The sequence below is a fragment of the Equus quagga genome, chromosome 15 (assembly GCF_021613505.1).
Source record: "Equus quagga isolate Etosha38 chromosome 15, UCLA_HA_Equagga_1.0, whole genome shotgun sequence".
Taxonomy (NCBI): domain Eukaryota; kingdom Metazoa; phylum Chordata; class Mammalia; order Perissodactyla; family Equidae; genus Equus; species Equus quagga.
The window spans coordinates 31897653-31923764 of NC_060281.1; the positions used below are offsets into that span (position 1 = coordinate 31897653).

Below are 26112 nucleotides of genomic sequence, written 5' to 3' on the forward strand. Positions count from 1 at the left end.
TGGAAACGGGGACCAAGGCCCACTTGAGGTCAGCGGAAAGGATTATTGGTTTTGCAGCTAGAAATTATAATCCAGAATCTAAATTGAATGAATAGTGCCCTTTTCAGTAGAGGCATCAGAGAGGATGGGCAGGAAAAAGATGTGAAAATCCAAGACCCAAGGGATTGGGAGGAGGACAAAATGTATGCCAAAGGAACTAGGGAATATGCCACCTTCTTTTTGTCTGGCTTGATCTTGGTTGCTAATTTAACTTTTAATTAAAAATACATATCCAAGCTTAAGCATAAAAACTGTGGAGGGGGATGATTTCCAAGGGGCAGCAACTAAATAGAAATGCATTGTGAGAAGAAGCTAAAGTTAAGTTCTTGGCAGGAAAGGTGAGGGAAGAGGAGAAAAAGAGGTAGCAGCTTCACCTCAGAAATAGAGCTCGAGTTTCAACACCTACTACGAGATGGCAGCCAAAGCCTCAGGACACAGCATGGTGAGAAGTGGAATTGGGCCTCCCCGAGTTAAGCTGGGAGCAGAAAATACACTGCCTGTCCAAGGAGAAGAGCCAAAACATCCTCACCCATTTGCCCCAGCCGTGAAAACAAAGTCACCTGCACAGATCCAGACCTAAATCTGCCCAGGGCACAAAGCCCTGCTGGAAGTATGTTATCCATGCAGTGTGGGAATCCAAAGCCAAAAACGTTGAGATCCACTTCAGTGATGGATCTTAGGTAGCTAGGGCAATAGCAACCACGAAACTCCCCACAGTAAGGGATCCACAAAACAGTATTCACAAGATAAAATATCCACAATGGTAACTCCCAAGGAATAAGAGACTACCAAAAAAATATGAAATGTATGAGGAAATTCAGCACTTCACAAGCCCCAACAAATTGTAGAATTCCAACTGAGAGAAATATAGCTATTAGCAATGTGAAGAGCACTAAAACAAGAAAGTTAAAATCTTCAAAGATATTAATGCGCTTAGCAAATGTATATTTGGTGCCCGTTCTAGGCCAGGCATTAACCTAGGCATTGAGAATATGGCAGTGAAAAAAGACAAAGTTCCTGCACTCAAAGAGTTTACATTTTGAGATAAAACCCAAATAATAGCAAATAAACATATAATAAAAAATAAGACAACTGTTAATATAATAGAAATACAACACACACCTTCTGAACCCATTGGGAAAAATAAAAAGGACAAAGAAAACTTTATTAATCCAAAAGAACACAAGAAAAGAGAAAGAAATGAAAGCAAATAAAAAAGAAATTTTAAAAATTTAGGTGGCAGAAAAAAGTTTAAATATGCCCCTTAACACAGTACTTGAAAATAGTTGAGCATAATTCTTAAATGTTATCAGCATACACACACAAAAAAATGGTAATTATGTGAGGAGTTGGAGATGTTGACTAACTTATTGCAGTAATCATTTCATGATACATACATGTATCAGATCATCAAGTTGTATACTTTAAACTTACATATGTTATATGTCATTAATATCTCAATGGAGGTGGGAAAAAAATCAGCGGGACAAAATCAATTTCCCAGAGACAGATCCTTCTTATATGACAAAGTTGATCTCATAACAGATGGGAAATTCAATAAATGGTCTTGGGTCAATTGAGTATCCTTATGTAAAAAAAAAAAAAAAAAAAGTTCTACCTCACTCATTTCCTTAAAAAAAGTCCAGTCCAATTAATGACCTAAACATGAGCTCTAATGAACTCTATCACTTTTAGAAGAAAATATAGCAGAATAAACTTGTGTTCTTAGATAAAGAGTGAGGTTTTTAAATATATATATATCTCCAGAAAACACCAAACATAAATGTTGACCAAGAAAAATTCAAAACTTCATATTGACCAAACATAATATGCACAAAGTTAAAAGACAAGAGGAAGTCAGACTGAGAGAAAATGTTTGTGGTATGCATAGCTATCAATGTTAGCAGCATTAAGAATATATATATAAAATCCCCAATCAGTAAGAAAAAGAAAAGAAATTAAATGATTTAATGATAAGAATAAACAGTTTACAAAATAGGGAAACTGAATGTCTAATAAACATAAGAAAATTTGCTAAATCTCTGTAATGATCAAAAAATGCAATGTAAAAATGAGATACTACTTTTCTCAAAATATATTGGCCAAAATTTTAAAGCCTGACAAGATTCAGGTTTTTATTGGCATGTGTGATAAAGTGAGAACTCTTTCTCTTCATTCTCTGAAAAGCAATTTGTCAGTATCTAAACTAGATATGTGCATACCCTACGAATTCTACTTCTGAGTATAAACACCAAAGAAAAGTCTTACATATGTACATAAGAAGACATGTACAAAAATGTTTGTTGTGATATTTTCAATAATAAAAAATCAGGAATAAATTAATAAAATGTATACCCATAGGACAGAATACTACACAGCAGTTTAAAATGAATTAACTATGTGTGTCTGTGTGTATAAACAAAGAAAGATCCCAACTATAGTGTTGAATGAAACAAGCCAGATGCAAAATGACATTTGCAGATATAGAATGACAGTAAAAGATAATATATGCAAATTAAAGCCAAAAACTATGTAAGCCCACCGTATTGCTTAAGGATCCACAAATATAGGAAAGTACTTTTAAAAGTTATTGGGTACACTCAACTCATCATAGTGGTTGCCTCCAAAGAGAAGAGGGAAGGAAATGAACCTGGGACCAGTGATTCAAAGAGATTCTGGCCATCTCTGTAATATTTTTTTCTTAGAAGAAAAATTGGGAACAAATATGATAAATATTACATTATAGGTAGTATGACTATTGATTCTTGAGATATTATTATTCAAGTGTTTTTTAAAATATCGCAAAATGAAAAGATATGAAATAAAATAAATATACTGTGAAGCCCTAAGGAGGCACACTGTCATGGGAAATTTGGCTGTGAACCACCAGTGTGTCCACCTGCAAAAGATACAGCCCTTCTTGCAATGCATCCTGTCCCTTTAAGCTCTGGGAACTCTAAGGGAGTGACTACACAGCCTCACCCACTACTCTATCAGAACTTCTCTGGTTTATTTTATCCACTGTCCATGAGGCTATTTGAAGGAGCCCCACTTACTTCCATAGCTAATGCCCTTCTTCGTCAAGAGTGCTGCCTTCTAATGCTAAAAAAGCCACTGATTCTCAAAGTGCTTTACAGTACTGGGTTCCATGAGGAATGAGGAGTTCCTTCTCCACAGTGATACTTGTTACCTGAGCCCCAAAATAACACAGCTTGAGTTCAGTTTCATATTTCAATAAAATTTCTGCTTAGTCATCTGTGAATAAGAACACATATACACAGAACCAGAGACATGTTTACACACTCAAAGAACGTTTTCAACATTAGTGCAACCCAAATTTCTACTTAGAAAACAGTAGTTTTCTTCTATGTAGGTTTTCTCATACTTAATGGAATGGTTTGGTTACTCAGTCATCGTGTATCAAATATCTCCTTTTCAAATCTTTGCTTTTCTCTGCTTTGCTTTTTCATACCTGGCCCCTTTCCAGTGATTTCCTAGAACAAAAGAACAAGCTAGCCCAAAAGTGTACTAATTATTTCACTACTTGCAAATAGAAAACTCCTTATAAATTTGAAATTATTATTCATAGCCTCACCAAGTTTTCAAAATCTTACAGCTAAAATCCTGCCAGGGCTTAGGCACAAAATGCCATATGATCATCCCTCCTCCAGCATTCTCTTTTGTTCACCCTCATGCATTGTGTGGCAGGGAACACTGCCGGTCTTCACATGCCAGATACCTATTTCACTTGCAAGGACAAAATCTTCCTGACTAATGGGTGCGTGAGGAGAACAGAGGGAAAGGAGTATTCTGATGTTGGCCACAGTAGGGAGAATTTCTTCATTGATTCAGCAAACATTTGTTAAGTGCCTGCTCTTGTAGAGAGCATGCGAAGCATGGGGATTGATGAAGAGAACTTGCTCTCAGAGAAGCGAGTGACAACCTGGGTAAATCAAGTGAGGAGCAATGGTGAGGACTGCAGAGGTCAAGAATGTGGGTGGAGATTGGGAGAAAAAAGTGACAAAGGAGGACCAGAAAAGTAGCTCAACTGAAATAGGTGGGACGTTACACATTTCCTGATTTCATACAATCAGATAGACGGGAAAGGGAAGTGTGAGCTCCATCACTAGCTGTGGACCCTTCCTTCCATAACATTCCCAGGACAAAGTGGTCTCTGCTTAATCCTCCTTCTTTTCACTACTATTCAGTGTGTGAGGCTCATACTGGAAATGACATCAATGCAAACATGTGTCTGTTTCATCAGACAACCACACTAATTTGTTTGTCTTTTTTATTAAAGCAAGACCTGAGAAATCTAAGAGTAAGTCCCATGTTTTTATCAATTCTATTGTTATCATTAGTTTCTTATAGTATCTAGAGGCCCTTTTGTGCCCTGTTTTTAGTGTAAATGTACTAAGACTTAAGATTCATATTTCTGACTCTATGGTTTATTAATTTTTTAGCATTCCTCTCCTTCTAGTTTCTTGTCTCCCTATTCCTATTTTCAGTAGCTTGCTCCAATTTTAACTATTAATGTCCATTTGGAGGCTATAATTGAAATTAATTAGTACTTAACGTGGTACTATAATAATAAATAATATTTATTAAGTACTTACAATGTGCCAGGCACTGTACTCAGGGCTTTATATATGCATATACATTATATCAGATAAGTATTGTTATTCCTATTATAAAGAGAAGGAAATAGTGACACTATTGCCCATGATCCCACAATTAACAGCAGCAGAGGCTGGGATTCAAAATCCGGGTCTGTTTACCTGACTCTAAAGTCAAGCAATGCTTCCACCCGAGTCAAATGGTGTGAAATGTGGTCGCCTAGCCCTAACATATTTATGTTAATGAGGGAAAAGAGAAACCTTTCTAAAATTAACCTAAAGTAATTAGCAAACAGGAATCATAGTAATGATCAGGATAAATCAGTACAATCATTCCAAAGTAGTGATGGGAAAGAGAAGAAGAAGAAGACAATAAAGCACAAGTGGCATCAAAATCTTACCCGTTTGAATTAGCAGAGAGAAATCAGAAGGAAGAAATAGCCTCTCCCAATGATCCCACTCTTATCCTTTCTTTCCAAGAAGGCACCCAAATTAAGAGGGACTTGAGCAGAATAATCTGAAGATATTTATTCTCCCACTAAATTTAACTGATTCTAACTAGAGTTTGGTAATGTCTCAAAGTCCTGTTTCTAAAGCTTCCAGCATAGAGTTTAAGAAGTAATTTTGTTCTTCATCCATAAACTTCTCACTCATTTATTTATTTGATTTCTTTTTCACAGTAAGACAAGAAGAGCCAAGTAAGTTCTATATCTATTCATCAATTCTGGGGTTGGTTCCTGTACTGATTATATCCTTTTCTGAACATGTAAAATCTTGAGATTCAAGTTGCAATCTCTTTTGTTTTCATATTGAATAACTTCCTCTAAAGTTACTAATGAATATTTTAGAAAGTAAAAAACCCAAAGATGGCAAATCAAATAATGAGCTGGCTACAGGTGACCTGGAATTAGAAATAATGCTTCTGAACATTTTTTATAAGTTGTCATTTATGGGAAAAAAAAAATGCTAGCTGTTAATATTTTTAGTATTAGAGTTTATAAATGCTTTGGTAGAAAAAAATTAGGAGATGACAAAAAAATGAACTGGCAAAGTTAAATTAATTGATATCTTACTCCTTCAAAAAATATATATTTATTGAGGGCCTACCATGTGCCAGGCACAGGGAATACAGCAGCAACCAAAACAGAAGATACTGCCCTCCCAGAGTTTACATATGAACTTAAACATTCCTGGAATGTTTCTCATCTAGAGAAGTTGAGAAGAGGAAGAAAAGGTAGTTTTCTCCCACTTCTAGAAATGGAGCTCTTGCATCTGAAAAATATGTTTTAGTAGTACTTAAGAGTATATTTCTGTCTTCACTCACTGAAAACAGAATCAATGAAAGCCAAATTCTCTGTATCCACTTTAAGGAATCTTGAAATTCTAAGAAATTCCCTTTCTGTTTGATATTTCTATTTGCTCGCTGTGGACTTTTGCCTAAACATGGCTGTTTTCCTTCCAACAGAAAGACTGACATTTATTTTTTTCACACCCTTCCATCAGAATCCTGCTAGAATATTTATGATTTTATACAAAAGCATAGACCACAAAGATTGGTGGAAAAAATAAACATGACTGATTTTTTCCTAGTAAGTTAAAATGTCCTACTAAAAACAAACAACACTTTACATACTTAAAAAGACTCATGTTAAGGACAGAATAGAGATCATATACTATTACCTGAGGAGGGAGTCAGGATAAGCGAAGTCTATCCTCATTTCTGACTGTGCTGGAACTGCTCCTGTTCACTGATCTTTGCATACACATTGACCAACTTCTTCTCTCTTGGATTACTGAATAATATTTGGAAAACAAAATTGATAGAAATAATTGAGTGAGATTAAAATCTCTTGGGATCGGCTCTAATGACTTTTCAACAAAAGAATATATTTTCAGCTAAATATAAGGTAGACATGACAGAGAAAAGTGGGAAAACTCATGAAAGAGTAAGCAATGAGAAAAGGGAGTAGAATGAAAATGGAAGCAAAATTTAAAGGAAATGAGGCTTTTCCAGTTCTCTGGTATTTCAATTTCCAAGAGAAATTGGATGATAAAAGGAAAATAACGACTATGTTCCTAGAAAAGAGTGACTAAAGTAACAAAGAAAAAACTTGGCGCTTGCTCTTCCTTTTCATTCCAAAAGTTCCTATCTGAAACAGTATGAGTAAGACTTCTATTAGCAATGTCTATTCTGTCATTAGTGTCAACCCATACTAATAATTTTTGTTTGGATTTTAGCACATGTAGCAGTACCTATCAGTAAGTTCCTTTTCTTTTCATAAATCTGGTACAAATTAGGATCCCAAAATGAGGAGAAAATTTTTTTCTAATTCTGACCAATTCCATTTAATGCTTCTATTTATAAATATTTCCTCTCCCTCTTACTCAGCAACCTGCTGGGTTATTAAGTACTTGATAGAAAAAATAAACATTTGACTAACAGACTATGTATAAAAGAAACATATTTTTTTCTAAAAAAAAATCAAATAGCTTTTAATAACAAATAAAACTTTCCATGCTGCAAAAAGGAAAGATATATAGGATGGAATATAACAAATATGGAGATACCAACAAGGAATAGAGGAAAACTCAGGAATATATGTTAGGTGTGGGGAGAGGAAAGAGAATAACTGCAATTAGCATTCAAATTTGTAATTGATTAAAAGTTATTGGCAGAATTTAAATCCTCCATACTAGATGAGAAAGAAAAAGAATGACCTAAGCACATACATACTAGCCTAATCTGCCTTTCTACTACATTGAAATATACTTAAGCCAGTCGCATCAGACTGGAACTATTCCTTTACCACAAAAGAAATGCTAATCCCTCTCATTCCATTATTTATGTCTTTCTGGGGGAGGTTTGGTGTCTTCCAAAGATCTCATTGTTAATGCTTTGGGAAGAGCAAGGAAGGAAACTACATTCTTGATCCAAAAACTCTGCTAATACATTTTTGTTTTATGTTGTTCTCCCAGTTACTTCAATGCCTGTTGGTAAGTTATTATTCATCTATTTCTTAATTCCAGTGTCTTTAGAAAATTTTCCCTGATGTAAAGGGTTTTACATTCACATTTTCCAAACCCCTTTGCCTACCCATTCTCTAGTACCCTTAAGTTAATGATGAATTTAGAAATTATAATATGCCCAATGCCTGAAAAAAGAAATAGTAAAGGATAGAAAATTAAGAGCTTGAGGCAATATTTTTCACCTAATGAAGAGAAAAATTTAAATATAATAAGAAATGCTAGAAATGTTTTGATAAAAATTATACATTCATACATTACTGATCCCATTTAAATTAATATAACCCTTTTAGAAAGTAAATTTGCAGTATGTTTCGAGACACACAAAATACAGTATCCTTTAAACTCACAAGTCTATTTCCAGAGATATGCTCTATGGAATAATTTTAAATATGGAATAAAACCATTTGCATGGTGTTAATTGGTAAAAAAAAAAAAAAATGCAAAGGTTTATTTATTGCAAAGATTTATTTATTATTTATTGCAGTGGTTAAGAAAGAAATCAGACAGATTTAGGTTCAAACCCCAGCTAAAACACTTATCAGATATGTGGCTTTGGGTAAATTATTTAATCATTTAAAAATTTAATTTGTATTATCTCTACTTGGTATTATTTCTAATCATTTCCTTACAAATCTGATGTTCTCATTCTGCTTATTCCACATTACTGGAACAACTGACTAACTTATTTATAAATTAGTGGAAAGCATAAACTCCTACTGAGAGAGAAAAAAAATAGAGAGGGGGTAACAATTACTGGTTTAACATTTTATCAACAACAAATCAAGCCACAAGGGAAACCTGAAGACAAAGAGAGAGGGAGAGCAGAGAAATCAGGTCTCTCAGTCAAAAGAGAGAGGGCAGGAAAATCACGAAAGCTAAGTTCAAATATGGCAACATCCAACTCCTTCCTCTTACTTCGCTTCAAGGGTCTACTTTAGCATGCTTTTCAGTGGAAGATTTCCAAGATAAACACTTTTTCAAAAATCACCAGTGAATATGGACTTCTCTTTTCCCAATTTACTAAGAAACATGTATATATACATACTTTCCCCATCTTTACCTATCTCTTCTAAAACAGACAAAATTTTCACGTTCTAGTTCCATCACTGTAGGATGATAACTTCATTGACTGTTAGTCAGAGAGACCATGTTAGTTATTATTTCAAAGTAACATCTCCAGAAAGGATCTATTTTCATGTTTTTGATACAGGATTCTGAAGTATCTCTGGTAGTTTCGTTCTTTATCTTGCAGTCATAAAGAGCTTCTTCTAAGTTGACTTTAGCTAATGCAATCACTTTAAGTGTTGAGAGAGAGCTGCGTATTTTTATCAGATGATAAAACATTTGTCCATTTTTACTATTTTTAGAAGCACTGGCATTAAGATAAACTCTTTTCAACACACTAGGTAGAGGCATGACTATGACTTGGATGAGATTTTCTGTATAAATTTGCCAGCTGCCTATCTTTTGGCAGTTTTCCGTGTTCCCTCCACTCCACATACAAGACCAGCCATTTTTATCTAATGACTATATTTCAGATCTTTTCTAAATTACCTGTGAGCAAAGAGTAAATCTTTAACTTATTGTAATAACAGTCTTTACAGTCACTATTAGCTCATAACTCATAAATAATGCTTATTCATAATAATTGTATGAAATTAATATTTGATGCCAACTGGAAACTAATATCAAAATATTAATAACTCTGAATACCATAACAATAATAATTAGTGCATGCCTTCTCCCACCACTCCTGTTGCCTACAGTTTATATAAAGTTGTGAGTATACTGATGCCTCCAGCTTTGCCCTTTGGTCAAGGCTACTGGACAAAAACAACAGAGGAGTTGATTTATCACATTTCACTGCATCCTCCTTCTTGGGAAACAGACTGATCTCAGGAATTCTTTTCCTCTCCTGCTATGCAGAATATGATTAGTAACTGAGTTTTTGGAAGTCTGAATTTGTGTTAGGTTGATTAGAGTTCTTGTCCAACCCCACCGACATGCTGTTTGATTGGCAATCCTAGTGTTCTTTGGCCTTCCACAGGGTTCGGGTAACATGCTCTGATTGGCTGTAATCACTTCTCTTAATGCAAAACTGAGGTGGTATATTTCCTCATCTCTTTTGCTTTCAGATTTTTCTTTATTTCCTAAAATTATTGATTTTAAGTTAAAAAATCTCTTCATTGCAAAGAATAAAGAGGACAGACATAATACGGATTTATCATTTTAAAAATTCCTAAAGTAATAAAAATTTTAGCTCATGTATTTTTGAAATAAGGCAGGGAATAAGTAAACTAAGTGATGGACCTAGATGAATAATATAGTGGAAAATAAGAATAGAACAGAGACATTCTGAGATTAGTGATTGAAATAGGAAGAAAAATAAAAGGAGCAAAATTTAAATAAACATTGCTAGGTCTTGAAGAGTTTTAAATTCTCACAAAAATTGAGAAGAAAATGAAGAGGGGCTAAACTCAATCCCCTTTTGCCCACCATGAAAGACTATAAACCAGGATCAGGAGATTGGAGCTCTTGAGATTTCTCATTTGTCATTATAACTGATCCTTGCTTTGCCTATTCTAGAGCCCTGAAAGATATGCAAGCAAGAACTCGTCTTCCATGCATTACATATCTTACACATGCTATTTCTTAAGCCAGATTTAGAATTCTGATTAAACCCCAGAGACTAGCAGAAAGAAAAAAAATAGAAAAATTATCATGACGAAAGTTTTAAACTTGATAATTATAAATAAACTTTCTGTACTGCAAAAAAGGAATATGATGAAACCTGACATGGTACTAGAGGTTTGAAAGGGAGAGAGAATGTTGAAAGACAGAAAAGAAGATGAAGAGGGAACTTAAGTTCATAATCTTTAACTGGTAACCAGTCTCCTGAATGGCTGTGACCTTTGCCCTGGTTAAGAATGTTAAAAATAAAATTATTTCATTAGAAAAAATGAGCTTTACTCATATAACCCACAAACAAGCCTTCCAAAATGGCCTAGATATTTAGGTTGTTAAAGTGGAATTAATATTGAATTAATAAGGGATAGTATATTCATATAGGATTCAATGTTTCCCAAAAGTCCCTTGTCTGATATTCCAAGTAAATTTTCAATGGGAACTGAGTATATAATTTTAAAAAGTAATAAAGTGTTTTATTTTCTTTTCTAGCAATTGGTCCAGTAACAGCTGGTAAGTTCCAATTACCTTTTATAGTTTCCGCTGGACCTCTGTAACATCTGCGTTCCTTTGTTTGCACTGACACTTTTAACATATCACATAAAGTAGACCTAAAGAGCAAAAATTTACCAAGGACATTATACAATGACAAAAAAATCAGTACACCAAGAAGATACAGAAATCCCAAATGTGCATGCACCAAACAGCAGAGCTTCATAAAACATGGGAAAGAAAGAAATGAAAAGAGAAAGAGAAAAATTTCAAAATTATGGCTGGGAAATTCAACACCTCATTCTCAGCAATTGATAGAACTACTAGATAGAATGTGAAAGAGGTGAGAGAATTAGTTATGCAGATATCTGATGGGAGAATATTTCAGGCAGAAGGGACAGTGAGTATACCACTCTGGGGTAGGAACATTTCCAGACTATTTAAGAAGAAAGAAAGCAAGCATGGCTGGAGCATAATGAAAAATGAAATGAACAGTAGCTATCAGAGAGCTATGGCAAGACAAATCTTCTAGGGTCTTCCTTTGAAAGGCACTGTGACTCTGACTTTGGCTCAAATAAGATGGAGAGTCATTGGTAGATCTTAAGCAGAGGAGTGGCCTGATGTGACTGAAACTTTAAAAGGATCCCAGTGGCTGTTGTATTCGGATATTGATTAGAAGGCAAGAGTGAGAGACGACATAACTTGGATCACAGCGAGAGTCATAAATGTGGTGAAAAGTATCAAGTTCTTACAACACACTGAGGGATCTGCTGTCCCACTATAGCATTGTATCTTGATGGTATCTTAAAAAAAAGAATTAGGGAAACGGGAGTAGAGAAGAACTGTGTTTCTGATCCAAAAATACTACCATTAATATACCTTCTTGTTTTGATTTTCAGGAATACCTCAAGATCCTACTACTAAGTTCCTAATCTATTTCTAGTACTTCAGTTTCCTCTATGGTAGAGGTGGAAAAACTTTTGTGTGGAGGGCCAGATAATAAATATTTTAAGCTTTTCAAGCTATAAGATCTCTGTCACAGCTATTCAACTCTGCTGTTGTAGCACAAAAGCAGTCATAGACAATATGTAAAAGAAATGGATGTGTCCCAATAAGACATTATTTGTAGACATTGAAATTTGGATTTCATAATTTTCATGTCACAAAATATTATTCTTTTTCTTTCAACCATTTAAAAATGTAAGATCCATCCTTACCTCACAGGACATAGAAAAATAGGTGGCAGACTTGATTTGCACTTTGCCAATCCCTGCTCTAGAGTTTAAATATCCATTTTCATCCCTGGTAAACATACTCCTGCATGTAGTGTTTCTCACAATTTCATTCTTTCTTATTATTTTATGCTTTTTAATGTTACATGTACTAAGTAACATCAACATAAGAGATACGCCCACATTTCAGTACTTGGCAACAAATGTACCTTAAATATTTCATAAAACACTGTCAGTGAATAGTGTTAGCGCACATCTTCTAAGCAAGACTATTATTATACAACCCTTATTTTATAAACTGTAATCTTGAAACTCTAGACAAAATTACTAATGACTAATGAAAAGTAAACAATTTTTCATTGAAAAAAAAATCATTTAAAGTAGTTAATCATAGGGACATCAGCATGAATCATTCCTTTTTTTCTCTCTCTCCTTTGATTTACAATGAGTTAGACATCCATAAGCAAACCCAAGTGCATCTGTATGTTACAACAGAACACTCAGGAGTTTCTACACACCTGTACATCCAAAAGTGGGCAGATGGCACCTCAGTGGGACAGTGGATCCAAGGGAGTCCATAAGCCGGCCCCACCCCCACTCCCTGCAAAGGAAGGGTGGGGGAAGGAAACTGGGAGAGTGCAAAACTGGGAAGATACCCATGGCCAATAGAGAATTTATGGAGGTCCAACTTGCCTGACAGGGAAATCTGGCATGCCATTAGAGTGGAATAGAGATGAGTTTTGAGGTAGAGGAGACACAGGAACTCACAAAGTCAGCCTTCCTTCCCCAGGATGACACTGCAAGGCACTGGGCTTTTGGCAGAATCAGATACAACCTCTCTGGCAGAGGAGGTGGAAAGAGAATGTGGTGAGGTGAGCAACCAACCCAGTTGTATGGGTTGCAGCTGGAGGAACCCATTTCACTACACTGGATTTTTGAGAAGAGACCTCCATGACTAGTGCAAGGAAGAAGAAAGGGAAAGAAGCAGACAAAAATATCAAAGGGCACTGAAGGAATGAATTTCCTGCTGTCTGCTTCAGAATTTCAGCAGGAGGTCTACCCACAGACCTCTGGAAGTGCCTCACTCAAGGATCCCCCTACTGGCCTGTAGGCATCTTCCCCCAAAGCCCCAGGTGCTGAGACCACACCTCCCTAGGCTCTGCTGACAGCAGTTTGTGTGTGCTCTGAGTGTAGACCTAGAGTCAGCTCCCAAAGGAGAAACTACAAACTTGAGCTATAGCATCAACTTTTGGAATACAAAAGAAAGTTTTCTAATTGCCAGGCAGCTTAATTGTAAAAGACAAAATAAACATAAGCTCTTAAATAAGGAAGATGTTTCCTACTTCTAATATGAAAGAAAAAGTGCCTATCATCAAATACTATGGAAAATCAAGGAAATAGGTATCAGAAAAAGAAAATAATTCTCCAGCAACCAAACTCAAAGGCATGGAATATTGTGATCTAACTGATAAATAATTCAAAATAGCTGTTATGAAGAAATTGAGTGAGCTACAAGAAAACTCAGAAAGACAATTCAATGAACTCAGGAATAAAATTAATGAACAGAAGGAGTTCTTTACCTAAGAAACTAAAATTATAAAAAAGAACCAAATAGAAATTCTGGAGCTGAAGAACTCATAAATGAGGTGAAGAATGCAATAGAGAGCATAAGTAACAGGGCAGACCAGATGGAAGAAAGAATAAATGACTTGGAAGATAGGAATATAGAAATAATTCAGTTACAAGAGGATAGAGAACTTAGATTTTTTTAAAAAGTGAAGAAACATTACAAGGGCTGTTAGATTCGATCAGAAAGGCAAACATAAGAATAATTGGTGTACCAGAAGCAGAAGAGAAGGAGAAGGAGACAGAGTTTATTTGAAGAAATAACAGCTGATAACTTCCCAAATCTTGGGAAAGAATTGGACATAAAAGTCCACAAAGCAAACAGGACACCCTATGACTTCAATGCAAAAGACCTTCTCCAAGACACAGTATAACGAAACTGTCAAAAATCAATGATAAAGAAAGAATCTTAAAGGCAAGCAGAGAAATAAAGAAAGTAACCTACAAAGTAACACCTATTAAGCTATCAGCAGATTTCTCAGCAGAAACTCTACAAGCTAGGAGAGTGGAATGACATATTCAAAATATTGAAAGGTAAAAATTGCAAGCCAAGAATACACTGTCCACCAAAGTTATCCCTCAGATATGAAGGAGAGATAAAGGTTTTCCCAGACAAACAAAAGCTGAAGGAGGTCACCACCACAAGACCTGCCTTACAAGAAATGTTGAAAGGAGATCTTCTACCAAAAAAAAATCAAAAGTACACAAAACTTTAAGTAAGGTGATATATAGACAGACAGAACCATAAAATTGCAAAGCTTTTAGAGAATAGGTTGTTAAATACTTAATTATAGCATAAAGAGGAAAAAAGCACAAATAATTAAAGCTACTTCAATATGGTAACAAACTCACAATATAAAAAGGGATAATCTGTGACAACAAAAACATAAAAATGGAGGAGGAAAAGAATGGAACCTGTATAGGCAAATGAAGATAAGATGCTATCAGCAGAAAAAAAGACTATTTTATCTATAAGATGTTGTACACAAACCTCATGGTAACCACAAAACAAAAACCTAGAGCAGAGATATGAAATAAAAAAAGAAGAAACTGAGAAAAACTTCATAGAAAACCACCAAACTAAAATGGCAGACAGAAACACAAGGGAAAAGAAACAATGGATATATAAAAAACCAGAAAATAAAAAGGTAAACTGCAGTAGTAAGTCCTCTTGTATCAATAATCACTCTAAATGTAAAAGTATTTAACTCATCAATCAAAAGGCACAGAGTGGCTGGATGGATTAGAAACCGAGACCCAAATATATGCTGCCTTCAGGAGACTCATCTCAGCTCTAAAGAAAAACATAGATTCAAAGTGAAGGGGTGGAAGATGATAGCCAAAAGAATTTAGCCAATGGTAGCCAAAAGAAAGCAGATGTAGCCACACTTATATCAGACAAAATAGACTTCAAGCCAAAAAAGGTAACAAGAGACAAATATGGACATTATATAATAATAAGGAGACAACCCATCAAGAAGACATAACATTTATTAATATATATGTACTCAACATAGGAGCACCAAAATACATAAAGCAACTATTAACAGATGTAAAGGGAGAAATTGACAGCAATACAATAATAGTAGGGGCCTTTTTAACACCCAACTTATGTCAATGGATAGATCATCCAGACAGAAGTTCAACAAGAAAAAACTGGCCTTAAATGACACATTGACCAGATGGACTTAATAGATATATATACAAGGAACATTCCATCCAAAAGTGGCAGAACACATTCTTCTCAAGTGCACATGGAACATTCTCAAGGACTGAGCATATGTTGGGACACAAAACAAGTCTCAATAAATATAAAAAGATTGAAATTATATCAAGCATCTTTTCTGACCACAATGGTATGAAACTAGGAATCAACATCAAGAAGAAAAGTGGAAAATAACAAACATGTGGAGATTAAACAATACACTACTGAACAACTGTTGGTTCAATTAAGAAATCAAAGGAGAAACCGAAAAATACATGGAGACAAATGAAAATGAAAATATGACATACCAAAATCTATGGGATACAGCAAAAGCAGTACTAAGATGGAAGTTTATAGCAATACAGGCCTACCATTATAATGATGTACACCTGAAACATATATAATGCTATAAACCAATGTTACTTCAACAAAAAAAGGAAAGAAATTAGAAGAATCTCAAATAAACAACCCTAGCTTCACACCTCTAGAAACTAGAAAAAGAAGAACAAATTAAGTCCAAAGTTACAGGGAAGGAAATAATAACAATCAGAACATAAATAATTGAATTAGAGACCAGAAAAATAATAGTATCAACAAAACTAAGGACTGAAAAGATAACAAAATTGACAAAACTTTAACTAGACTAAGTAAGAAAAAAAGAGAAAAGACTCAAATAAATAAAATTAGAAATGAAAGAGGAGACATTACTACTGATACTACAGAAATATATAGGATCATAAGACTACTACAAACAACTATATGCCAACAAAGTAGATAACCTAGAAGAAATTTTAAAACTCCTAGAAACATACAACCTACCAAGACTGAATCTGGAAGAAACAGAAAATCTGAACAGACCAATAAAAAGTAAAGACATTGAATTGATAAGCCAAACCTTCTCAATGCAGAAAACCCCAAGACCACACAGCTTCACTGGTTAATTCTACCAAACATTTAGAATTAATGCCAATCCCTCACAAACTCTTCCAAAAAATTGAAGAGGAAGGAACACTTCCAAATGTGGCCAGTATTACCCTGTTAATTAAACCAGGTAAAGACAGTACAAGAAAAGAAAACTGTAGACCAATATCCCTGATAAATATAGATGCAAGAATTTTAAACAAAATATTAGCAAACCAAAATCAAGAACACATTAAAATGATTATACACCATGACCAAGCAGGATTTATCCCTGGGATGCAAGGCTGATTCAACATATACAAATCAATAAATGTAATACATCACTTTAATAGAATGAAAAATAAAAATCATATGATCATCTCAAAAGATACAGAAAAAGCACTTAAAAAAGCACAACCTCTGGAAAACTACTGGGTATTTATCCACAGAATATGAAGTCAAAAATTCAAAAAGACGTACACACACACACCCCCCACCACCCTGCCCCGTTCATTGCAGCGTTATTCACAATAGCCAAGACATTGAAGCAACCCAAGTGCCCATCAATGGAGGAATGGATAAAGAAGTCAGACAAAGACAAATACCATATGATTTCACTCACATGTGGAAGGTAAACACATAGATGAAGAGAACAAATTCGTGGTTATTAGAGGGAAAAGGGTGGTGAAGGGGAAAAGGGGTAAAAGGGCACATGCATATGGTGACAGACCAAAACTAAACTATTGATGGTGAACACAATGCAATCTATGCAGAAACTGAAATATAATGTACATCTGAAATTTACACAATGTTAAAAGCCAATATGATCTAAATAAAATTTTTTAAAAATTTAATGCTACATGTTGATGAATTAAAAAAAAAACCCTGGACAGATTGAGTATACAAGGAATATATCTCAACATAATCAAGACCATTCATGACAAACGCAGCTAGGCTTATACTCAAAAGAGAAAACTGAAAGCTTTTCCTTTAAGATCAAAAATAAGATAAAGAGGCCCACTCTCACCACTCTTATTCAATATAGTCCTGGAAGTCCTGGCTAGAGCAATTAGGCAAAACGAAGAAATAATACGTATCTAAAATGGAAAGGAAGAAGTAAAATTGTTGCTATTTGCAGATGATATAATTTTGTATATAGAAAATTCCAAAGACTCAACCAAAAATCTTTGGAACTAATCAACAATTCAGTAAAGTTTCAGGATATAAAATCAACATACAGAAATGTATTACATTTCTATACACAAATAATGAAACATCTGAAAAAGAAATTTTAAAAAATATCTCATTCACAATAGCATCAAAAACAGTAAAATACCTAGGAGTTAATATACCCAAGGAAGTAAAAGATCTGTATAACAAAAGCTACAAGACTGCTGAAAGAAATCAAAAAAGACATAAACAAATGGAAAGACATCCCATGTTCATGGATCCGAAGAATTAATATTGTTAAAATGTCCATACTACCCAAAGACATCTATAGATTCAATGCAATCCCCATTAAAACACCAACAGTATTTCACAGAAATAGAAAACCAGTCCTAAAATTTGTATGGAACCACAAAAGACCCTGAATATCCTAAGCAACCCCGAGATAAAAGAACAAAGCCAGAGGTATCACACTTCCTGATTTCAAACTATACTATAAAGCTATAAAGCAATAAAAATAGTATGGTCATGGCATAAAAATGGAAGAGAATATAGAGCCCAGAATTAAACCCCCACATATATGGTCAACTAATATTTGACAAGGGAGCCAAGAACACCCAATGGGAAAAGGATAGACTCTTCAACAAATGGTACTAGGAAAACTGGATAAACACATACAGAAAAACGAAATTGAACTCATGTCTTACATCACTCACAAAAATTAATTTGAAATAGATCAAAGATTTAAACATAAGACGTTATATCATAAGACTCCTAGAAGAAAATACAGAGAAGAATCTCCTCAATGTTGGCCTTGGCAATGATTTTCTGGATATGACACCAAAAGCACAAACACCAAAAGTGAAAATCAACAAATGGGACTACATCAAACTTAAAACTTCTGCACAGCAAAAGAAATAATTAACTAAATGAAAAGGCAAACTATGGAATAGGAGAAATTTTTTGCAAACCATTTATTATCAGAAGTCAATATCAAAAATATATAAAGAACATATACAACTCAATAACAACAGACAACTTGATTAAAAATTGGGCATAGGAACAGAATAGACATTTTTCCAAAAAAGACATCCTAATGGCCAAGAAGTACATGAAAAGATGGTCAACAGCACTAATCATAAGGAAAATGCAATCAAAACCATAATGAGATATCACTTCATATCTGTTAGAATGGCTATCATCAAGAACACAAGAAACAACAAGTGTTGGTGAGGATATGGAGAAAAGGAAACTCTTATACACTGTTGGTGGGGATGTAAATTGGTTCAGCTGCTATGGAAAACAATATGGTGGTTCCTCAAAAAATTAAAAATAGATCTACCATATGATCCAGCAATTCCACTTCTGGGTATATACTCAAAGGAAATGAAAACAGAATATCAAAGAGATATACGCACTCTCACATTTATTTCAGCATTATTCACAACAGCCAAGGTATAGAAACAATCTATCTGCCCATAACAATGATAAAGAAGATGTAAGATACACACACACACACACACACACACACACACACACACACAATGGAATATTATTCAGCCATGAGAAAGGAGGCCATCCTGCCACTTGCAACAATATAGATGGACCTTGAGCATATTAATCTAAGTGAATAAGTCAGAGGAAGACAATTACTGTCTCATGTCATTTACATATGGAATCTACAAAAGTCAAACTCATAAAAACATAAAGTAAAATGGTGGTTACCAGGACATTGGAGGTGGGGGGATAGGACAGATGTTGTTTAAAGATACAAACTTGCAACAGGCAGTAAATAATCCCTAGAAATCTAATGCACAATATAGTGATTACAGACAATAATGTTGTATTAGAACTAGAACTCAATGATTCCAACCAGTACAAAGAAAGGATCATTACATAATGTATATGTAATAATATGTATGTATTACATATAAAGGTGCTAATTGTTGCTACAATGGAAATCATATTACAGTATATAAATGTATCAAATTAACATATACACCTTAAATTTGCATATGTCAAATATATTTCAATTTTAAAAAATAAAGTAGCTAATCACAGGTCTTTCTAAACTATAACAGGCCAAAAGAAGAGGGAAAGGAGATGGAGGTTCTCCACATTTAAATAAATAGAACTTAGCTGTTCATGAATACATCTAGAGAATAAGATTCTACCCAGTGCAGAGGCTAGGGAGTTGGGGAAGGAGGGAAAGCCCATACCTACTGACGTGTTTGTCTTTGTCTCTTGCAGTGGACAGCTCTGGAAAAATCAGTAAGTTTGGATCATTTCCTTGCCTTACCTATTTCTGTGTCTAGGACCTTTGAGTCTTTGTTCCCAAATTTTTTTGTATTCCAAGTTCTTCTACCTTAGAGTAGTCAGTATTTCTTAAATAAGCAATTTTCTCCTATTTTGATTTCCTCTTATCTATTTTCCTTTTGTAACAAAATATAATGGTCTTGTATTTTATTCTGGTTATTTACTACCAAAGATTATTGGTAGCATATATTTCCAGCTAGTCTATCACAAGAGAACTTGTTTTCCTTGTGCTATAACTCGGCAATGGATAATTTTTACTAAAGAAAAAAATTCCCTAAAATTCACGTAAAGAATAGGAGTCTGGACAAGATAGTGATTTTGATAATTGACCAACAATACACATTTTTCAAACTGATCTGAAGAAGAGTGGATAAAAAATTTACTTGTGAAAGAACATTGAAAAGTAGGAAATGTAATAGTTTGAATTTTGGCAGAATAAATAATACTTAAGGAATAAATCCATACACTATCTAAATGACATCCCAAAGATAACCTTCTCTGTGGAGTAAGACATGGAGCTTTGGCCAGCAGCACTTCTGAAGCACTTCTTCTGAAGAAACAGAGGATTTTATACTCTCTGGAGGTCTCATTTCTGCATGCACCTACAAAGGGTATCACTGGGAGCTGGGTTCTCCTTGAGTTAGAAAATTCCCACTAATCTTTCTTTTGTATTTCATTTTTAGCACTAGCTCCTATGGGTAAGTACCTTAAGTGTTTTCAACTCTGATATTTTTCATTGTTTATGGTTACTTTCTGGCCTGGCTTTTTCTAAAAATTCCCAAAATAGGAACTTGTGGTTCAAAGGTCATTTTAAACATCCTTATTCTCCAAATTCTTCCAATATTTTAAGTAACTATTTTTGGACAAATTGTTGTAGAGGAGATGAAGTTCATACAAATAGATGCCACAATCTCTGGCCATCTTCTAGACTCAGAAAAAGAATCTCCTCACTGACTCTCAGCAAAATATAATGAGAGAAAAATTGGTTTCTAAATGACATTAGTTCTTTGCTGGTTATTTAGAACTCTTTTTTAGTTATAAGTGAGGCCCACGGAATCATATTAATAGAAAAAAAAACTAGTTAAGAACAAAATCTTACCTACTTTCTATTGCTTTCCAATAAATTCACCTTTGAGGGAAAGTAGGTATTGAGCACCTCCTACATACTATGCACTGTGCTAGGCATTTTCAAAAAACTTCTCTCTTATTATTACCATAGCCCTACCTGGTAGCTACTATTATCCCCCACTTTACAGATCAGGAAACTGGTTCAGACATTTGCCCGGGGTTAAAGAGTTGGTAAACAGCAGTGTCAGGATCTAAACCCAGGACTTTCTGTATACGAAGTACACGCTCTTTCCACACCAACACATTGCCTCCTATACCAAACCACAAATGCCTTTTTGGTGATTAGTCCTGAAACTTTATCTATAACTCAAGTGCTTGTAAAATACAAATATACATCTACTAGAGAAGCTGTATAATTAAATATACACAAAAGAATCCTTTTAAAAATAGAAGACATCCCATTTAAATTAATGTTTGGCTTTTGACTTTTCTAATTCAGATTTCTCTATATAAGGATTATCTAATGCATGGCTTAGTTCTTCAAGGAAATCATGTAAAACAAAAGAGAATAATTTCTAAAACTCTGTAAATATATAATCATAAGAAGCAAGTAAAACTTAGATGTGGTGAGATACATTTCAAGCATCTCAAACATTCTAAACATGGACAAACACAAAATATGTCTTTTTTATCATGTTTAAGCTTCACTCTTCTTTCTCAGTTCACACTAAAAGGAGGGCGGGTTTGTGAGTGTAGGGGAGGAGATGAAGTTGAAAGGGACAATTTTCTTTTGATTCACAATACAAGAAACAATATGCATTCAGAGCAGTCATGATGTGTCTGCATCACGTAAATGTCCTCCCTACATGGGGAAAGTGGTAAGACTGTGTGTTTTCTTTACAAAAAGAAAGAGCACCATGAGAAGGGATTGCATAGGCCAAGTCCCTTCCTGGAGGTGAATTAGTTTTTAATGAATATGTCTTTTTAAACTGCCAGAAAAAAATCAGTTTAAACTATATTTTAACATTTTTCTTGTAAAAGATATATTCTTATTGACACTATTTCAAACATATTCCTCCCAGTTGATATTTTTAGTAAAAGGAGGTTAAGTATTAATTCATTGTTCAAAGAAAGACTTAAGATACATCATCCCACCAAACTTCATCATTCTCTCAAGTTGTCTCTTATTTTCTCACCTCCACATTCAGCTAATAAATATATGATCTTTTAAAATGTAAATTCACGGCCTAAAAACTATAGTGATTCATCTCTCTAATGCTTAACAGATCTTTTAGAGTCTAGATCTGATTGTGCTCTCCCTGACAGCCACTGGATTAAGAATCTAGTAAGATTAGTTTCCTAATAAAGCCCATGGTCTATTTTCTCCATTATTTTAAGTATCATATAACTAGAATTCTTAACGTGATAGTTATTTCATGATATCTTTCAGCTTTAACAAAAATTAACCCAATTTAAAATTTTTAATCAGCCTGAATATGTTACAATGATCACCAAGGTTTTGATTAAATCTTTCAAATGTGTTAGAATTTTGTTATATAGGCTACTGCCAGCAATAAACGGACTTTCAGCCAGGGCTTACTAATCTTCATATTATGGACATTATGAGGTCCAAGAGAAAGAAAAGATTTTTTCGCTATCTAGAAATCTGGGAGAAGGGAGAGAAGAACTTAGAATTTGGTAGAATATGATTTGCAGCCTACTTCTGCAATGCAAAGTTGACATAAAAGTGAATCTCACTTTATGGGATAGCTAGGTTCCTGAAAAGTAAATCTTAACAAAACTACTATTAATTAAGTTCAAGATAGAAAATATATAGCAAAGATATTAAAACAATCAAAAGTATGAAGACACTATTAGAAGTGACTAGAGGTATTTTTCAGTGTAGTGGGGAAAAGAATAAAATTCTTTTAAAATCTATAAAACTTGGACAGGTGTAGCTAGGATAAACACTGATTGTTTCATTAAATCCTAGAATTCTTAATTTTGATTAACAAAATCTATATAATTTAGGAGGTAAATTTAGGTTAAAAAAATGGGTCATGCCATTGTCATTCCAAATTGTTCTCCAGTGTTCTTTAATTATTTTTTATTGAGTTGTAGTTATTTTCAAATACTGAATTTAGAAAGAAGAAAAAGCAGCCCCAACATCGGGAATTGGTCTGACACTTACAACGAGGCCTCAGTGTTGTTAGAAGCTGGCCTGGTGCTCACTACTGGGCATGTTATTCTCCTGTTGGACAGAAGTTATCTCACAGAACATTAACATCAGACAAGCACACTCTGAGAATGAAAAAGTGAGATAAAACAAGACCAACATGTCGCTTTGTCTAAGCACAGACAAAAACAAGTCACTGCACAACACACAAAATACCAAACTTCTCCCCGTGCTGGCTCATATGAATGACTGCTGCTTCTTTCAAACTACAGCTCTATCCTTTCTGTGGTCAGCCCTGTCTACAGATAAGATTTATCAAGATGCCCAATCATAGAATTTCCCCCACTTCCTGACAACAACCAATCTAGAGTGAGCCTCTCTTTCCACAGATCCTCCTCAAAATCACCCAACCAAAGTGCAGATCCTACATATGTTCTAACACTTTCACACAAAGACTCCCTGTGACCCTGATGGTGTGTGTTCTCCCTCCCAGCAACAAGTAATAAACCCAACTTATTTGCCCACAGAAAAAAGGGGTCATGCACTAGTATACACAGCAGTAAACATGAAACAAATTACCCTCAAGGGATGATAAAACTAAAAATATTCACCTAACAAGAAAAATCAGCTTGTTTAGGAGTACAGTCCATAGAATTAATAAGGTTAGAAGCTTCAATGGAAAAACACACTCTTCTCCATACCACATCCCCAGACAAAATAAGCATCCATTGGTAGTACTGTCGGATATCAAAATATTCTGGACTGACTGTCTTTCTCAACACAAAAATACTTGGGATATATTACCATTGGTTTTCATTAGGAAATTTGAAATGGGATTGCCTAGAATAAAATTTCATTACCCATATCTTTGTGAACTAGTGCTAGGGAGGAAAATACACAAAAGGGCTCAGAAAGTATTACTGCAAGGTTCCTAATGTTATTTTTATTTTGGTGTCAAAATTTAAAATACCAAAGAGAAAACATTAAACTACAACATCCCTTTGATTTATAGTTACTTTTCTACCTCATATAGGTGTGTTTCACTTTTTTCAACTGGTAAAATTCAGTTTTTCAAGCATCAAACCCTAAATGTACCAAAAAACTTTCTATGTAAAAAAAAGGCAAATAATTAATTTTTAAGTGAGAAATCTTCCTGTAATGTAATTAACCATTGCTCTAAATTATTTGGTTGGAACTAAGAATGCCTTGTCTTGATAGATCTGAGAGAGTTTTGTGTGCACCGTCTCATCTGTGGTAGTAATAGCCAGTATCGATTCACTACTTACTATGTTCCACGCACTGTACTGAGGGCTTTACTTAGATAACATTATTTCATCCTCATAGTGCTTCTCTGAAGGAACTACTACCATAGCTCCCATTCTACAGATAAGAAAGTGCAGTTTGTCCAAGGTCACTCAGCTCCTTAGGTGTGGAGCCAGGATTTGAACTAGTCTGACTGGAAAGCCCATGCTCCTTAAACATTTATCTAGAATCCTTAAATAACTCTACAAAGTGGGTAGGGCAAACTAAATATGAGGACAGTGAGTCTTTGGGGATTAATTGATTTACCCAAATAAACCCAGCTAGCATGGATACTAAACCCAGTTGTTCTGATTCAGCTTTTAATTCAGTATTCTTTCTACTACATCGAATATTAAATATTACTTTTCCTCAAAGCAAGGCATGCTTCTGCTCCACAGCAAGAATTCATTCAATTCTCCTTGGTAGCAGAGATTGTTTTTCCTTAATTCAGGGAACCAAATCACTAAACAAAAAAAAAAGCAGAAGCTAACAAATTCAAGTTTATTAGATCACACACAAATTGAGACATAGCAGAGCTAATTTACTTATACATGATAAAAGGGACCTAAAATTTTTGCAAAGTGAGTTAGCAAATATTGCAAGAAGCAGTCTAAGGCATTGGTTAAAACTGAATTCTAAAGTCTGACTACTCAGGTGCAAATCCCAGCTCCACCACCTACTAATTCCGTGACCATATTCACATTCATTTAAGCTTTCTGTACCTCAGTTTCTTCATCTGTAAAATGGGGATAATAATAGCACCTACCCTATACGATTGTTGTGAGGATTAAATGAGTTAACACATATAAAGTGCTCAGAATGTTGAGTGCCTGATGTATGGTAAGCTCTCAATAATTATCATTTAGCACTATTATTACTTTTGCATAATTATAGACACTTTTATTCAATATGGAAATCATATTTTGAGTTTCCTCTAAGAACAGCTATCACTTCTTTCCACAATTTTTCCTAAAAATAAATTCTCTTTTCAGAATATGTTCTCCTTTAGCTATTAAGCATTACTCATTAGCCACCATACTTAACAAATGCCAGTTCATTTATAGTACATTTTACTTTTTCTTTCATTAATCTTCCAATTTATTGAAAAGAGTCTGAAATGTTATTGATATTTATATAATTTTATATGTAGAGTTCCACCATTTTATATTTTCAGGAAAATCTCAAGTTATCTCCATTTTTTCAGTTTAAGACAAAAAAAAACCAATATCAAGAAAAAAAAGTAGAAAGAAAGAGAAAGTACTTTATATCTTAATTGTGCACTTTTCTTGTGTGCTCAGTTATATTTCCAGGTTACATGGACAGAGAACTTGCAAAAATATCAGATTCCAAAGGCCAGATTCTAAAAAGTAAAGGCACTACAAATTCTCAGAGTAGCCAAGAAGAAAATAAGGAAGCACTAAAGAAGGAAAACTTATTCATAGATTCTGATGAATCCTTAACATCAAGACATGAAATGGAGTCAAAAAGCAAAGCAAAAGGTATTGAACTGGAGAAAGGCAAGACAGGAATGGAGGTCAAGGTAAACAAGAGTGACGTTAGGATACCAAAAGGACAGGAGGCCCAAGTAAAGAATAACAAAGCCAAAATAACACAAGGACAGGAGGCCCAAGAGAAGAAGAGTGAGGCCAGAATACCACAAGGACAAGAGGCCCAAGTAAAGAAGAGTGAGGCCGGGATACCACAAGGACAGGGCTCCCAAGAGAAGAAGAGTGAGGTCAGGATACTAAAAGGACAGGGGTC

General features: G+C 34.5%; 1 protein-coding gene across 1 annotated transcript in view; it reads left to right on the forward strand.

Moving 5' to 3' along the window:
• The window catches only part of TSBP1 (testis expressed basic protein 1), a gene marked incomplete at its 5' end in the record, with an annotated part of 70913 nt that overhangs the window by 43903 nt on the left and 898 nt on the right, over window positions 1-26112 (forward strand). Inside the window, 1 exon segment of the mRNA XM_046640961.1 lies at window positions 25662-26086. Within this exon segment, the coding sequence (XP_046496917.1) occupies window positions 25662-26086 (425 nt within the window).